Below are 18,088 nucleotides of genomic sequence, written 5' to 3'. Positions count from 1 at the left end.
AGGAAGGAAGGAAACCATTTCAAGGGACAACTTAGCTTTGAAATCGGGCATTTGGGAAGACTGTGTCTTAAAATCCCAGGATGAGGAGGGCTGACAGTGGTGTCCGGTCTCCGTGTCTGGCCCAACACTGCGGTGTTGTTCCCTCTGCAGCATCCCAACCAAACTTCAGTCTCTGATCGAACCCTCCAGCCCACTGCCTCCTGATGGGATCCAACTGCTGAAGTCATTCCTTTCTCAACCCAGAAGAGTCCTCTCTGAACTCGGTCTCTGACTGTTCTCAGCAACACTGCAAATCATGAGACTTTTGGGGCAGCCCCATTATCCCGGAGGAAGGGAGCGACAAAGAGGAAGAGCTCGAGAGTCAGGCCTACGTGACATAAATCCCAGCTTGGCCACTTGTTAGTCATGGGCTTTTAGGCAAGTCCCTTACATTTTAACCTCAGTTTCCTTGCCTGTAAATAGGGATGATTACAGAGTTCTATCACAGGGCTGCCATGAGGATCAATTAAGATCACATACAAGGAGCTCAGCAGAGTGCTGGGCCCCCAGTGAGCACTTACCTAAAGGTTAGCAATCACTGCTGTTCCTACTCTTACCGCCAAAGCAAACCTTCCCACTCCTTCAACTGTTTGACGTTTGGCCTAATACTAAGATCCTTGAGGGACCGTGGGGTACAGTGCTGTCTCCACTCCCCCATGGCCACCTAGTTGCGTCTTTCGGAGTTGACACGCATATATCTGCAAAGTCACATCCAAGCCACTGTAGTTCTGAATCCCCCTGCGCTCACCTAGGTGCTCTAGTCTGGCATGTGGGGACCGTTGCTGTGCAGCCCGCCAGGCCCTGTGCCCTACGTACCTATCATCTTCTGGAGCAAAGGCGAGTTGCCTTTTCCAAAGAGCACGCAGAGGTCCAGGATCTTTGGGATGTCAAACAGGAAGTTATTGTAGAGGATTTCTCCAAATGCCGAAGGGGAAATGAAGTGTTCCTAGGGAACAGTGCAGAGAGAGAGGATGAGAGACTTTCCAAAAGCATGCTCTTCGTAAAGTAATAGCAAACTCACAAGGAACAACGGGGGACATCTGAGCTTCATATATTGACCCGGAGCAAGAGCTATTCTTCATTTTAATGTACAAAGAAGCAAAAATATGGTATTAAATAGTTGGTTGGGCATTCATTCTAAAATACTTATGGGTTGGGGCGCCTGGCTGGCTCAGGCAGTACAGCATGCAACTTTTGATCTTGGGGTCTTGTGGTCAAACCCCACACTGGGTGTAGAGCTTACTTAAAAAAATAAAATAAAAATAAAATATTTATGGAATGTTTGGAATTGCTTTATGGATGTTTGGAACTGCTTTAAAATACTCCAGGAAAGGGGCGCCTGGGTGGCTCAGTCAGTTAAGTGTCCAGCTCTTGATCTTGGCTCAGGTCATGATCTCGGGATCATGAGACTGAGCCCCGTGCTGGGCTCTGTGCTGGGTATGGAGCCTGCTTAAGATTCTCTCTCTCCCTCTGCCCACACCTCCCAGCCCCTGCACTCGAACTCTTTCTCTCTCCCTCAAAAAAACCCCAAATACCCCCCAAAAAGAAAAACCTCCAGGAAAAATAAAATAAAATACTCTAGGAAGAAAAAACTCAGGGGAAGAAAGAAAATAAGATTGGCAAAATATTGATAATCGTTGAAGCTGGGTGATAGGTACACGGGGTTCATTATGCTTTGGCATATATTTGAAAATTTCCATATTACAAAAGTTAAAAAAAAAAGGCAAGATCCTATTGTAAAAATAAATATGCACTCCAACACACACAAACAGATTAAAAGGAAAAAAGTTCCCTGAAGGAACATGCACCATAATGGTGTTATTTTTGGGAAAAGGGATTTTGTGGTGACTTTCACTATCTACAAAATATTTCTGTAATGTTTGAGTTGTTTAGAAACGGTGTTATTTTTAAAACCGGGGGGAGAAAAATAAAGTTATTTAAAAAGCACATAAAAGTTCCTTTAACAAATCAGAATCAATGTTTTCACCCTCTGACGCATGAAAAAAGGCACAGTCACCCGTGAACTGGCAAAGGGCCCTCAGCTCCTCCCACTGATGAAAACACTGGATGTAACGCAGACCCAGTGAATTCACAGATAAGAGGGGTGGCCACAGATTTCTTCCCCAAAGGTGGGAATGAAGGCAGAGCAGAGACAAAGAGGAAACATGATACTTCCAGAGCCTTCCTTCCCAGGGCTGGAGAGTCTGGCACAGGGGTGCTCGGTGTCGGGTGGCATCCTGTCGCGGGATCAGGGGCTTACTTTGGATTCCTTGTGAGTGGACATGCGGAGGAAAGTGAGGAAAACACTTCGATGGAGGCGCTTCTGCATGTCAACAACCTCAGGGGCTGGTGCCACCCACTCATCGAACTTTCGGGGGACATAGCGCAGATAGGAGTCCAGGCACTTCTGCAGGGTTTCATCGAAGATAACCTATGCCAGACAACAGATCAGAGCGAGGATTTGTCACTGAGGCACAAGGGCTTGTGGGTGGGCTGCGCAGGGGCTCACGGCCTACCAGCCCTGGCCTAAGGCAAACACTCCAACCCCAAGGGACTAAGGAGGTATGAATGAGCCGAGGGCTAAATACAAGTTTCTAAAAATGACATGTTGGAAGGCGTTGTGTAAACATCATTAAGATTGTGATACAAGACAGAGCAATCCAAACCACAATTTGCTGTTAAGGATCCAGTGTAAGAAGTAGGGAAAAAAGCATCTCCTAGGGGGAGAAAAACAACAACAGCAACCAACCAAGGGCCTGTCATGTGCTTTGTCTTAGTGTTAATTTTGATAGAATGTTACCTGGCACCAGAATTTATCGTGAGGCAAGGCCAGGAGCCAGTCGAGGTCATTGGCTACGAAGGTGGCGCGTTCCAGGTACTCCTCCACTAGGGCGGGAATGTTGTCTTTAGGGGGCGGTTTGTATAACACAAAATACCGGTCTGCCTTCTGCTCGGGGTGCTACGGATCCAAAAACCACGTGTTAACGTGGCAGAGGTTAGTCAGCGAGGGCCCATTTGCCAACCCACAGCAATGACAACACTTGGCTGTTCCAACCGGTGACCCTCCAAGGAGTTTTTAAGCATAAAGAACCAAGTGTCTCTAACAAAGGGGGCTTGGTTGCGTCCAGGGAACACTAGGCAGGCATTAAAAACCATGTGTTTTGGAGGATATTAAATGACATGGGGAAAGGTCAAGGGAAGAGAAAGCAGGATATAAACCTATTTACTATAACCAGTTTGGGGATTTTTAAAGAAGTATATATTTTTAACACAGGTTAAAAAAAAAAAAAAAACACAGCCAGGTGGGGGGGTCAACATACCAAAGCTAATAATGGTTGTCTTGGGTGGGGGGGAATCAGGATTCAAATATATTTTCCAATTTAAAAAATATATGCATGTATTACTTTTTAAGTTATTTCATAATTATACAAGGGAGACATGCACATCTTTTCTTTCAAAACTTACAACTCTGCAGAGAAGGTGAGTGTCCTTGGGACCACACTCCCACTCCCCACATCCTCCCAGGAGTGACCACTCACCATCAGGTGAGTGTCCTTGCAGACCTTTTCTAGGCTTTGACAGGAAAATATATCCATAGGAGGTATTTTACATCTGTTTTCATCTTTCTTACATAAATAGTATCATACTGTATATATCATGCTATATCCTTCGTAGAATCAGGGGGAAAAAAAAAACCTCAGTAACTTTTTTCTTTTAAAGAAAAGATGCTAATCAAGTTATTGCAGGTCTCTGCTTGGAATCACAAGTTCTCTCTCCGAACCCTTACTTTGCCATGAACAAACCTTACTTTGTTCACCATAAAGAAGAGATGATGAGCTCAGTTTTCTCCTCTGCCTACGTAAGGGCTGCTTTCTCCAGGGCAAGTGGTAATAGGAGGAAGGCTGGGCAACGTCTCAGCGGTTATCAACCACAATCCACCCACCTCCAGGTCTGTCAGTCCAGGGGGACAGGAAAATCATGACTGATTGGTCGGTTTCCTCAAGAACCCCCTATGACTCCCTACTGCCTGATACAAGTTTTCAAACTGCGCAGTCTTTGGGTCCCATAAGGATTCCTCAGGGGCCCCTATCAGGTGGGTCTTCAGGACCCCTCCCATTGAAATCAGAATTTATACAGTGGGCTTCCAGGGACAAACTTTTTGAAAAAGGGAATCCTGCTGACTGAAACAAGTTCAAAACAACTCTATAGGCCCTAAATTCATCTCCTTGGTTTCTGAGCTCCTCCCCTCGTCTTTCTGTTGACACCTCACCTCTTAGGTCACTTCTCAGGCACGGCCACTCATTGCTCCCTACTCCTCTGACCGACAGACAGACAGACACACACACACACGCATCCTGAGATTCTACCGTCCTTACATTCCTACATTTACTGGCACACCATTGTGCCAGGTATGGTGAGGCACATGGAGAAAACGTCTGCTGGGCCTTGGAAAATGAGAAGGATTTTCTGATGAAAGAAATGGTGCCTCCGTAATGGAGGCATAAAAATGGGCTGTGAAAAGAAAGGGCCCAGATTGCACTGGGTGGTGGGAAATAGATGTGGAGGGAGAGAACACTGCAATGGTGACAATAAAGGCCACCACTTACCAAGCACCTGCCCTGGGCCTGCTGCTGAGTAGGTATGTCCCACAGCTTGTTTCTTTTTCATCTAAAACTATTTAAAATGGAGACAGTATTCTCCCCATTTTGCAGAGGAGGAAACAAAGAATCAGTAAGGTTCAGGAATTTGGCTAAGGTCATAGGGCTAAGCAGGCAACCGAGGCAGGATTTGAACCAAAGCTTGTACTACAGACCTGCTGAATGACTTACAGTACCCACATGCTATCCTGGTCTCGCTACTTCACCTTCTGATACCAGCTCTGACCTCACCTACTCCAGGAAGTCTCCCCAAATCCCCTCTTGACCAGGTTAGGCGTTCACCTGGGCTCCCCCAATTCCTGCACTCTGCGCTGTTGAACTGCATTAAAAGTACTTTCAGTTCAGTGGCTGCTGCACATGGGGAGAGAAGAAAGGATGGATGACAGAGGGGCACGAGGAAACTTTCTGGCAGTGGCAGAAATGTTCATTATCTTGAATATGATGACAACATGTCAACACCAACCAAACTGTATACTTTCAATATGTGTAGTTTATTGTCTTTTAATCATGGCCCCATACAGTTATATGAAAAGGAAGGGCCTGCCTTCTCTGTCTCCCCCGCTAGCTTGTAGGTCTCCAAGCACTGTGGGCCTTGCTCTCTACAGCATTCCCAGTCCCTAGAATAGTGTCTGGCATTGAGCAGACTCTCCGTATACATTTGTTGGCTGGACAAAGCATGAAAGTGGGTAATGAAGGACCCTGAATGCCAAACTCAAGAGTGGGGACTTTATTCTGTAGGTAACAGGAGCCACGGGAGAGTTGAGGACAGAGACTAGCAGGCCCCAGCTGTATCTTCCACCCTTCGAGCTTGGCTCAGGTTCCACTTGCTCTGTGAAGCTTTCTGGACATTCTCTGCCCATCAAACTTCTGTTCTGCTAATCTCGATAAGAAACCATTTCTCCACATGTTCCACTTACATGAGTTTTGTCTTCCTCAAGAGCTCATTCACCCACTGTGGCCCAAGATTTTATTTCTTTTGGATCTTCAATAGCACCAAGTGTGTGCCGTGTGCATAGCAGCTACTCGATAAACATTAATCCCACCTATCATCCTGCAAAGGCAGTGTGGTGGCTGTCCCTTGGCTAGGGATCTCCTCATCCTAAGTTGGGACTAAGGAGACAAATATACAGTGGTTACAAGTCTTTTCAAAAAGACCACTCCTTCATCAGGCAGCTGTCTCCTTCAGCTCATCCCTCTTCTCACCCTATTCCCCATTCGAACCTTCTGTCACTGTCACTGTTATCATCATCATCACTGAGTGTTACTATGTTCTAGTTACGTGGCTAAGTATATGTGAGATTTAACACAAAGCTTGTGCTCCTTAACTCAATGATACTGCTCCCATCCCCAAGTGACTGGTGGTTGGTGGAGGAGACGGGCTCTCAAGACTCCGGGCCTGTATACTTGGGTCCTCCTGCCACGTTCATCCTTCTCCCATTGCTCTGCATGGCTAGTGTTTATTCCGCCTTCGATACCCAGCCCAGCTCAGGAAGCCTTCCCTAGCTGCACATGCCCTCCCACCAGCCCCAAGACCTCCCTGTCCTACCCACTCCTTCGGCCTGGATCAGTGGCCTGGGCTCTGCACTCATGTAGCCGCTTCTAACACAACCCTGATCACACTGTAGAGAAACTACTGGTCAGCTTTTCCACAGACCCCTCAAGGGCAGGAACCATGTCTTTTTTCTCTATAGCTCCAGAGTCTGGCACAAGGCCTAGCTGGAGTCCTTGACTCATTTACTGAATGTTTCCTGAAAGAAATGCACCTGCCACTGCGAAACCAGAATGAAGGGAAGGGACCAGTTCCCGTTCTCATGGAGCCCACAGCCTGGCAACCTAGGTATTAAGTACATAGGGAAGGACTGAGGTGGAAAACCAGAGTCAACTACTAAAGGAGTCCGTCTCCCCCAGCCCAAAAGAACCTTCCATGTTAATGGTACTGTTCTATATCTGTAGTGGCAAATAACAGTGGGCACTCACTGCATGGACTATTTTAATTTAAATTTATCTAAAATTAAGTAAAAAATGCAGTTGCTCAAACTGTCTACATCTCAAGTGTGTAATCCCTATTTGTGGCGAATGACTACTGCACGGGGTGGCTACCATGTTGAGCAAAACAGATCTAGATTTTCTGATAAATACCCTTCTTGCATAAAAAGGTTATAAAAAAGAAATGGCAGGCTTTATAGCAGAAAGATTAAGGGTATGTGATCCAGGGTCAATCTAGCTGGCTTCCTATCCTGGCTCCCTTAATTTCCTAGTTCTGTGACCTTGAACTTTCAGTTTCCTCATCTGTAAAATGGGGGCAATCAAAATACCTACTCACGGGGCTTAAACGAGATAATCCAGGTGAAGTGTTTAGAAAGGTCTGGCCCAGAGCAAGTGCTCTATAAATGTTAAGTCCTATTATCAGACAGGAGTTAGGAAGTAATAAGAAGCCATCCAGAAAGCAGGAAATACAACACCAAGCTCTTGTTTCCCACGACTTTACTCAAGCCCCCCTAGAAAATACTTCCTCCCACCTTGCTCAAGTAAGCTCATATTCTTGGGAAACAGTAAGTGGGTGTGGGGACTCCAGTCCCCACGTCTGTCTCCTTCAGCAGCCTGGCACCTCTCTGCAGCCCTAATCTCACTCTGCAGCTGGTAATCGGCACGCTCACAGCCTCCTTATTTTTCAGTCTCCCAAGCCCTGCAGAGTTGGTATGGGGCAGGTGCCGCGTCTTAGCACATTGCGATAAAAGACAGCCTGACCTCTGAAACTGGTATTCCCCCTGAAGTGTGGATAGCAGGGGAGATAGCTCTGAAAAAGGCCGACCTGAAACTTGAACGTTTCCCGCAGGGTCAAATCCCCAAACCTGGCTTTGGGCTGGGTCCTTTTCTAGGCCAGCTCAGGTTGAGTCACAACTGCCATCGGACTCTGATTCAAAATGAAATGCTTTGGGGGCAAGGTGTGGGGTGGCAACATGGAAAATACTACTCAAATTCAAGCTGCTGCTCAGAAAGGAGACTTCTGCACTGGGCCTGGGAGGACCTAGTAGTATCCCAGCTACTGAATTCCTGACTGCGGCCCTCGGGTCATTCTTGGAACAGATAAAGGAGGAATTTGCTTTTTGCTTCTAAAATTGCAAGAATGATAGTATCAGGCTGAGCGGCCTCAAGGTACCGGCTCACCAGCGCTGGTGAAGTCCTCAGTTTTCCTGTCTTCAGGTCCGTGTGGGTGATCTGGCGTTGGTCCAAGGGCAGAGCTGGCATTGTGCTGCGTGACCCTCCTGAAAGGAATATGGATGGGAAGAAGAGAGCAGACACATAGGCTCCTGGTGGCAGGGGCCTGCCCTGGAATGGATCCCAGAGCCAGGAGAGAAGCTTCACCCTCTGGCCTCAGGAGGCTCCTGACTTGAGCCTCGAAGGCCTGGTGCCTCTCCTACTACTCCAGATTGAAGTGACTTTTCTGCCCAAAGCAAGAGCTCTCAACTGAGGATGAGAACACTTGCCAGGTGACTCCTGCTACATTCCCACGCTCTTTGTGAAGTCCTGGCTAAAAGCACCTGGATTATCTTTATTATGGCTCCAGCTCTGTGCCCTCCTTGGCCTGTGAGCTCTGTGAAGACAGTGCCTGGCCTCTCCTTTTGTTATCATTTCCATGACGAACACAGGCCTGCTATGGGGTCGGCCTCACCAACTGTTTGATGAGTGACTGAATATAAGGACACTTTCCTTACAAGTCTAAGCAGATCGGCAGTCTTTTCAGGGCTGGAGGAATGGGCCTTTCCTCACTTGTAGAGGGTTTTAAGATTTTACAACCTCCCTAGGCTTCAGGAAAGCAGGACGTGGATGAACAGAAGGACCAGAGAGGACAACAGAATTCACAGAAAACTGCCAGCGTGAGCTCTCTTCTGAAGAGGCCCAAACCCGCCTCCGAGTCAGTGAGTGGTAGACGACATGTTTCTTTGTCTTCCCATCCAACGTTCTTTCCATAATTCTACTTGGCCTGCCCCACAGAAGGGACCCGCATATTGGGAATGGAAGTGAATGAGGCCCGTTGGAAGACATGCCATGTGAGGCCAGCACAGTCTCAATGACAACACAAAGACTTACTGGGGCTGGGGTGAGGAAACCATCCCTCATCTCCTGAGAACCTCCCAGATGAGCTGAGGGGCACAGTCAGCCATGAGCTACAGGGTGTCCCCTATCTCAGATATCAGGCCAGGCCCTTGTGTTACTAAGACAGAGTGATAATGCAGGGCCTCTCCCCCACGGGGGCTTAAGGCCCAATCATTACAACAATAATGGCAGCAGCAGCAACATGCTTATCACATGCTGGTGCTTTCCCTAGAGCATTCCTCAGCATTAATTCGCTCTGCACGTATCAATACTCACAACAACTTTAAGGTTAGGTCTATTTTTATCTCCATTTTATCAGTAAGGAAATAAGAGACTCAGAGAAGATAAGAAACTTGCCCTAGGACTCAGTTAGTAGCTGGTGAAGCTGGCGGGCTCTTAACCATTCGCTGTACTGAGTCTAGTGTACTTGAGCTTGCAGGGGGTGTTGCTGTCAGGAAAACACTTCTGGGGAGCCGAAATGATCCGGAGAGCCTGAACTGAATCTTGAGAGTGGAGATTAGTCAGGACGGAGCGTGCTCCAGGCAGAGGAAACAGCAGGAGTAAAAGTAAGGAGGTAGGAAGCAGCTTGGTACACAAGGAACCTTAGTTTGTGGGCTGTTTTAAAGACTGTGAAGATAACCATTCTAGAAGGATATAAAAGAGACAGGACCACTCTGTCTAGTCCTCAAGGCCTGTTCGAGCTCTAGGATCTCTGTGGGTCAGGCATGTGGTCCCTGCGCACGTGAGGTGGCCTCAAAAAAAATCATCAGGTGCGAAGTAATGAAAGGGGCTTGGGTGTTTTCACCTTTCAGCTTTCCAAAACGTAGATAATATACACATGTTGTACGGACGTTGTTTCTAATCGAGTTACTATCGTACTAGCCTCTCACAACAACCTAGTTATGGACAACAGAGATTATTATGCTCAGATGTCCAAAGAGGGGTTCTGATTTGCTCAAGGCAGATATATTAGTGACTAAGTTGAAACTGAAGCCCAGCCCTTCTGCCTTGGCACCTGGATCTCTTGTGCTGAATAGACTAAAAATATTTCTTTCCTAAACCCCTAGTGATGCTGGGAGGGCAGCTGGACACACCAAGGGTCTGCTCGCCAGTCCAGAAGTCTAAATGACTCACAGGCCCAGTTCTTTCCATGTTCACCTGCCAAAGACGGTTGTGGGAGTGTCCAATGTAGGGACCTAGGTTGGGGAACGAGCCATAGTAGGTGGTGGCTCTTCATCCTTTAACTTTTAGGCCCCAGAGGCCAGGCCTAGACAGGTAGAGACACCACCTGATCTCAGAAGAAATTCACTCCCACAAGCCAATGCCTGTAAAGGCAGCTCAGACTCAGGCTGGTGTGGTGGTTAAAAGAGAGCTTTATTGCTCTGCAGCCTGGATTCATATCCCGGCTCCACCTTTTCCTACCCCTGCTTGAGACCTGGAGACAGTTCCTTAAACTCTCTAAGCCTTGATTTCCTCATCTGTAAAACTGAGATGTGAGAAGTAATTAATGCTAAGTGTTCAACACAGTAGTTGGCACATAATAAGCACTCAATAAAGTTTACTTGTCCCAACCATAGGCAGAACACTTTGGACTTCCTCCTTTACTCAGCAAAGGCTGACTGAATACATCCCAGGTCCTGGGCATGTAAATGACTGATTTGGTGTGATCAGAGCTGTAACAGGAAATTTCCAAAACAAGCACAACAGAGAAAGGGAGGTCTCTGAGAAGGTGACCCATAACCTGGTTGTTGAAGGACAGGAGGAAAAGATGGGGAGGAAGGGCATTCAGGGCAAAGAGCAAGTGTGAACACAGGCTCAGAACCAGTGGCTTTGAAGGAAGAGGGAGATATTTGGTATGGCTGAAAGCACAAGGTCAGGTAGGGGATGATGGAAGTTGAGAAGAGGAGGTTGGATAGGAAAGATGAAGACATTTTAAGAAGAGCCTCCAACGTGATGCTAAAGATTTTGGCCTTTCATCTAAAGGCAGTGTGGAGTCATTTAAGCAGAGGAGATATAATCAGAAAGAAAAGACAATAACCCAGTGGCAGAGAGACGGCCTATAAACCACTGGAGAGCAAAGACCATGTTAATAATTTCACTCAGCCGTTCAAAAAGTTTTTGAGCACCTACTATGTGCCAGGCACTGAAGCCTGGAGAATACCAAGATGGGCAAATAACAGATTTGGTCCTGCCCTTCACAGAGCTTACAGTCTTTATGGGAAAGACAGATGTGAATCAAACAGCCATACAGACTAATAAAATACCATGATGTATGCCATGTAGCTCAGGCCCATGGGGCTGTGACAGCATTTAACAGAGAGAACAGACTTGAGGAAGGGAGCATGTCAAGAAAGAGCTGAGGGGCGCCTGGGTGGCACAGCGGTTAAGCATCTGCCTTCGGCTCAGGGCGTGATCCCGGCGTTATGGGATCAAGCCCCACATCAGGCTCCTCCGCTATGAGCCTGCTTCTTCCTCTCCCACTCCCCCTGCTTGTGTTCCCTCTCTCACTGGCTGTCTCTATCTCTGTCGAATAAATAAATAAAATCTTTAAAAAAAAAAAAAGAAAGAGCTGAGTTTTCATCTAAAGCATGGGTAGAAATTAATTAGGCAAAGATGAGACTCTAAGTTCCAAAAGGAAAAGGACATTGATCATGATGACATCTGTGCCCACCGCTGCATCCTTCATGCCAAGCAGGGCAGCAGAAACCAAAACTTAGAAAAGGGCTTTCTTTAGAAGGTGAGCTTGGTGCAAGCACCAATTATAGTAAGGCCTGGGAGCGTTCCCAGGGCTACTGCTGCCTCAGTTTCTCTGACTATTATCACCCTTCTGGTTTCAATTCAATATTACTTTCCTCAAAGGCCTTCCCAGACTGCCCAATCTAAAGTATTCACTTCGCAGTTATTGTCATATCTTTAATTATCTTGTGCCTTTATTTGTCGTTGACTGTCTGTCTCCTCCCACTGGATTGTATGCTCCGTGAGGGAGGGTGCCTCATCTGTCTTGCTGTTTGTATCCCCAGTGCTTAGATCTGTGCCTGACATAGGAGGCGATGGACATATATTTGTTGAACGAATGAATGAACTCCAAAGAAACTAAAACCCGGAGTGAGGGTGGGAGGATTGTGACTCGTCCAAGGTGACTCTGGGGCTAAGCCTCGAACCCGAGACTCCCGGCTCTAGCGGCCTGCCCTCAGGGGCGACTCACGGCCCCTCCTGCAGCGTCAGTCTCGGCCCCGCCAAGCAGGCGGGGAGGCCCGTGGCCGCCTGAGGCTTGGCCGCGGCTCGTCCCAGGCCCGATGCCCCCTATTCGGCAGGGTTCAGCCACGCACTCACCTCGGCGGCTCCACTACCGGCGCTGTGCCGCCGCCACCGTCACCGCCACCGCCGCCGCCGCGGTCCACGGTGACAGCTCCCAGTGCGCCGGCACTTCCGGGGTCAAACGGCGATTCCGCAGGCACAGACAGGAAGCCTCTGCCCCGCCCCGCCCCCGGTGCTAACTGCCGTCGGGAAGCCGGGCCCTGGCCACGCCCCCAGTCTTAAGACTCCGCCCCCACAAGAAATAAGGCGGACTGTAACCACGCCCCTCCCCCCTCCTATCTTCCAGGAGATTCCACCTCTTGGAAAATCCAAGTAACGTACCTGGACACGGGATCTCAGGCTTCCATCTCCTTCCTAACCTTCTCAGTCATCATTTCACACATTTAATAAAACTCCTGCTAAGAGTAGTTTTAACAAGTCAGAAGCAGTAACATGATGTTGAGCAAAAGAAAGCAAAGTAGTACAGACTATAATTTTGTTTGTAGAAAGTTCTAGAACAGGCAAAACTAGTGAGTGCTGATGGGGTTATAATGGTGGTTACCTCTGGGGCTGGTGACTGGAAGGGGCCACAGGTGACACTGGGACATCCCATGTCTTCATCTTTGGGTAGCTACATAGATGTGTTCAATTGGAAAAGTCGTCAAATTGAACACCTGTGAGTTGTGCACATTTCTGTGTGTATGCAATACAAAAGGGTTTTGTTTTGTGTTTTGTTTTAAATCAAGAAGGCTGTATTATAGCTATCTTTTTTTATTTAAGATTTTATTCATTTGACAGAAAGAGAGAGAGCACAAGCAGGAAGAGCGGCAGGCAGAGGGAGAAGCAGGCTCCTGGCTCAGCAGGGAGCCAGATGTGGAGCTCCATCCCAGGACCCTGGGATCATGACCTGAGCTGACGCCCAACTTACTGCGCCACACAGGCTCCCCATGTGGTATAGCTATCTTAAAAGCAAAATGCAAATTTTCCACAGACTGTCTTAGGTGGTATAGGGTTGTTATTCTCAAAACCAGCTGTGCATCAGAATCGTTGAAGAAAGCTAGTTAAAAATACACAATCCTGGCTTCATCTCAGTGGCTAGCACACAGTAAGGACGAAAAACCCACCACTGCCAGGGCGCCTGGGTGGCTCAGTTGGTTAAGCGTCTGCCTCCTGCTCGGGTCATAATCTCAGGGCCCTGGGACTGGGCCCATGTTGGGCACCCAGCTCATTGGAGAGTCTGCTTCTCCCTCTCCTCTGCCCCTCACCCACTCATGCGTGCGTGTGTGTGTGTGTGTGTGTGTGTGTGTGTGTGTGTTGCATGTGATGCTCTCTTTCTCAAATAAATAAACAAAATCTTAAAAAAAAAAAAAAAGAGGGGCGCCTGGGTGGCTCAGTCAGTTAAGCATCTGCCTTCAGCTCAGGTCATGATCCTGGAGTCCTGGAATCAAGCCCTGCACTGGGCTCTTTGCTCAGCGGGGAGCCCATTTCTCCCTCTCCCTCTGCCTGCCACTCCCCTTGCTTGTGCTCTCTCTATCAACTAAATAAATAAAATCTTAAAAAAAAAATAAGAATTACAAAGGATGCCTGGCTGGCTCAGTTGGTAGAGCATATGACTCTTGATCTCGGGTCGTAAGTTTGAGGCCCATGTTGGGTGTAGAGATTATTTAAAAATAAAATCTTAAAAAAAAAAAAAAGAACTGTAAGAGATATAAACTATTACTATTACATTTTATAGAGAGGTTTAGAGACCAAACCAGGGTCACAAAGCTTGTAAGTTGATGGACTGGGCATTTGAACCCAGCTTTGTCTAGCTCCAGAGTTTGCCCTCATAACCACTCTACAAGGGCTTGCCCGAGTTCCATGAAACAAGTTTGGGGGTCTCAAGTCCAGGAATAATTCTGGGGCTAAATGCTGCAAACTGTATCAAAACAGTCGGTACTTCCCTTAATTGCCGTCATTTTTCAGGCAAAGCTGGTCTATCTACTGATATGGAAGTGTTACCAGCCTGATCCAGGAACTCAGGAAATTTCTAGTAGAAGTTTCTGCTTCACTGTCAGTCTTACCTTTTAGGAACTAAACTTTTAGCAGCTTCTGCCTGTCTACCTTACTTTTCTGAAACAAATTAACAAACTACCAGAATTTTGAAAAAGAAACATTTGAGGAGGATGCCTGCACAGATGAATCAGAAAGTGCCAGAAGTGACCAACAGTTACCTCAGCCTCGTTGCAACGTTGAAATCCCCTTTTGAATATTCATCCCAAGCTCTAATCAAAGGACCCTGCTTTCCCTTGTTTGGAGAGTCACAGCTTTGGAAATTATTTCCCATAATCTCCTTATTTGTACAAATAAAGATGATGTGTATGGCAACTCCATCTGATGTAGTCTCTGTCTTATAACTCACCAAGGAGTATACATACCCGCTTTGGTCTGGTAACAGAAGGGGCAGAAAAGGTGCCAGGAACTCCATGTTTTTCCCCTCTGGCACCACACACACTGAGCACACAGGAAACATAATCTGTATCCTGGTGATTGGTTGGAAGGAAATCATGAGTAGCAACCTTTGGCACAAAGAAAACTTAAAATAAGATTTCTGGCAAAAATGTATGGATGGGTTTCATCTTTCCTTATGTGTATTAATATCATCAGTGTCTTGGAGCTCAATAACAGAACTGTAAAAAGACAAATCAACTAATAAGAAAACTAACTTCTCCAAATGTGTCTCAGTTTCCTCAACTGTTAAAAGGGGTCATTAATACCGACTTCATGACCATCAGAAGGTTTAATGAGATAATATAGACAATGCTGGGCACATGATAGGTGCTCAAGAAATTTATTGGAGAGGAAGGAAGGAAGGAAGGAAGGAAGGAAGGAAGGAAGGAAGGAAGAAAAGAGACTCCTTATCAGTTGGAGTATTAACACTTATACTTCTTTTATCTCTGTTTTCTCTTCTTTGCCAGAAGAAATTAATAAGGAATATGAATTTCCAAAAGAGACATCTTTGTCTAAGCTAACATATGTCCAACTGAAATTAAATTAAAAAGCCATTTTAACAGAAGAAGCCTTAAGCCATACATTAGTCACACAATATGGAGGAATTTGGGGGCTTCAATACTTTAGATTAAAAGGAAAACAATAAATAGCTTACTTTAAGAGCAAATATTTGGGTTGGCAATGAAGGTGTCTGTGGTGCCCGTAACCAATCAAGTCTAGGGATAATTTGGGAGAAGAACTGTCAGTAGTTGGAGCTGGAAAATCCGCATAGGAATATCTGGGCCTGAATCCCCCTGGCCCAGATGCTAGGAGTCACCTAAAATGAATTAGTATCATCTTAGTGCTTCACTCTTTCAGCAAGTATACGTCCATGGAGAACCCATTGTTGGGTTAGCAATTGTGTGGCCCACCCAATGGTCATTCTCCTCTTCACCTTCCCACTAACAGCAACTTGATTACTCCTCAAGGAATCATTTCTTCCACTTCAGTCCATATGGAGTAGGACTGATTCCTTACCCAGAGTTGAGGGATAAGCAATTGTGTTAGTTATGTCCTGCTGTTCAACAAATCACCGCAAAACTCAGTGACTTAAGACAATAATAATCATGGGACGCCTGGCTGGCTCAGTCAAAAGAGCACATGACTCTTGGTCTCAGGGTCGTGAGTTTGAGCCCCACATTGGGTATGGAGATTTAAAAAAAAAAAAGGAAATTAGGGGCGCCTGGGTGGCACAGCGGTTAAGCGTCTGCCTTCTGCTCAGGGCGTGATCCCGGCGTTATGGGATCGAGCCCCACATCAGGCTCCTCCGCTGTGAGCCTGCTTCTTCCTCTCCCACTGCCCCTGCTTGTGTTCCCTCTCTCGCTGGCTGTCTCTATCTCTGTCGAATAAATAAATAAAATCTTAAAAAAAAAAAAAAGAGTAATTTAAAAAAAAATAAATAAAAAATTAAAAAAAAAAGGAAATTAAGAAAACACTTCTATTTACAATAGCATCAAAAAGAATAAAATACTGGGGCACCTGGGTGGCTCAGTTGGTTAAGCATCCAGCTCTTGATTTTGGCTCAGGTCATGATCTCAAGGTTGTGAGATCCAGCCCTGCGTCAGGCTCACACTGGGCATGGAGGCTGCTTAAGATTCTCTCTCTCCTTGGGGCGCCTGGATGGTGCAGTCAGTTAAGTGTCCGACTCTTGATTTCAGCCCAGGTCATGATCTCAGGATTCTGGGATGAAGCCCAGCATCAGGCTCCATGCTCAGCGGGGCCTCTACTTGAGATTCTCTCTCTCCCTCTTCCTCTGCCTCTCTCCCTGTTTGCATGCACTCTCTCACTCTCTCTCTCAAATAAATAAATAAATAAATAAAATCTTAAAAAAAAAAAAAAAGAAGAAGAAGAAGAAGCAACATCTCTATGACCTAGCCTGGAAAGTCACATGGCATCACTTCCGCTGTATTTCTGTTGTTCACATAGCCTTAGATTAGTGTAGGAGGGGACCATATAGGGGCTGAATATCTGAAGGCAAGGTCACTGGGGGCCATTTCAGAAGCTGGCCACCACAACCATCTCAGGTGAACCTGGCCAATTGGCATTTTCCAAACCCACAGCCATAGTGATTGGCTGAAGAATGGTTGGCTCAAGAATGGATACATGATACCTAATTCGGGATCTTTGTTGGAGTTAAAGTGATAGAAAACTCTCTGATGAGATTGATAGCAGTAAGAAAGAACAAAGCCTAGAGCAGCCAGAGGCCACTACCTGCAGCTTAAGAATGAAGCCACCACAAAGGAAGCAGAGCTGGGAAAAGAAATGGCAAGCGGGGTGAGGGGAGGATGAAAGAGCCTGATGATATCATTTGATCCCTGGATCCAGGTGCACCTGAATCCAGATTCCCCAGACTTCCTGTTTTCCCTAAGCCATTTTGAGTTGGGCTTCTGTTCTATACACCTTCTAGTTTCATTAGCTTTTGCTGAAGATTATGACTGGCACCCACTGGGACAAGAAGGATGAGGTTACTCGTTAACTGTTCAAGCTTAAGAGTTGCTGGCGTTACAAGTCACAGCAGAGTGATGAGAAGTCAGCTTGGAGATTGATCCTGTACACTTCGGGTAGGCACCAACTGGTATTCTTTAACTAGACCAAGCATGTTCAGAAGTAAAGTGAGCTAAGAAGTGGGAAATTGGTGGTGGAGCCTGAAGACCTGGTTTGTGCCACCTATTCACCGGGCAACTTTGGACAAGTTGCTTAGCGTTTCTGACCCCCCATTTCCTTATCTACATAACAGAAATAGTAATATTTATTCAACCTACTATGTGCACTCAGCAAACATTTATTGAGGACCTATGATGTGCCAGGTACTGTCAACAAAGCTACAAAAAACTCAGTTCTAGCTTTCAAGGTTTTCACAGTCTCGCCAGAAGTATGAATAAGACAGGGAGACCCTGGCGGCTCAGTCAGTAGAGCACGCGACTCCTGACCCTGGGGTTGTGAGTTTGAGCCCCATGTTGGGTGTAGAGATTACTTGAAAATAAAATCTTAAAAAAAAAAAAGAAGTATGAATAAAACATGAAATGCAACGTGGTTTGAGGTAGATATACATAGTGTGAGATATTTACATGGTTATTTTGAGGTCATAAGGGAGAAAGCATCTGAGATGGTGGGATCTCAGTGGACTTTCTGAAGAGGATGCTATTTAATCTGAATTTTCAGGGAGTGTGGGAATTTACCAATTGGAAGAGAATAACAGGCAAAGAGCACAGCCTGGGAAAGGACCTAGAGGTGTAAAAAAGAATGGGCGGTTCAAGAAATTGCAAGCAGACCTGTATAGCTTGACTTTCAGGGTCTCAGGGTATCCTAAGCAAAGACCAGATGATAAAGGGCTCTGTGGACCAAGAGGAGTTTGGACTTCCTCTTGTCGATGGTGGGGAAGACCATGAAAGGTCTGAATAGATTTGAATAATTTCACAAATGTATTTTAGAAAGGCAACTCCAGTAGCCTTGAAAGTGCAGAGAAT

At 46.4% G+C, this 18,088-nt stretch overlaps 1 protein-coding gene across 7 annotated transcripts in view; it reads right to left on the bottom strand.

The window, feature by feature from the left end:
* The window catches only part of ASCC2 (activating signal cointegrator 1 complex subunit 2), a 39,268-nt gene extending 26,997 nt beyond the window's left edge, over nt 1-12,271 (bottom strand). For 3 of the 7 annotated variants that reach the window (XM_011220202.3, XM_002915575.4, XM_034672752.1), the window contains exons 1-5: nt 12,129-12,271; nt 7,866-7,963; nt 2,840-2,998; nt 2,300-2,470; nt 856-985 (exon numbers count right to left, since the gene is read on the bottom strand). In XM_011220202.3, coding sequence (XP_011218504.1) covers nt 856-985; nt 2,300-2,470; nt 2,840-2,998; nt 7,866-7,946 — 541 coding nt within the window. In that variant the 5' untranslated portion in view covers nt 7,947-7,963; nt 12,129-12,271. The remainder of the gene's footprint in view (nt 1-855; nt 986-2,299; nt 2,471-2,839; nt 2,999-7,865; nt 7,964-12,128) is intronic. The other 4 variants (XM_019795674.2, XM_011220204.3, XM_034672753.1 and 1 more) reach the window with 3 other exon arrangements.
* Nucleotides 12,272-18,088: the final 5,817 nt, after the last annotated feature.

The sequence above is a fragment of the Ailuropoda melanoleuca genome, chromosome 12 (assembly GCF_002007445.2).
Source record: "Ailuropoda melanoleuca isolate Jingjing chromosome 12, ASM200744v2, whole genome shotgun sequence".
NCBI lineage: Eukaryota > Metazoa > Chordata > Mammalia > Carnivora > Ursidae > Ailuropoda > Ailuropoda melanoleuca.
The sequence above is the reverse complement of the archived record's forward strand: the minus strand, read 5'-3'. Positions and strand labels throughout refer to the sequence as shown.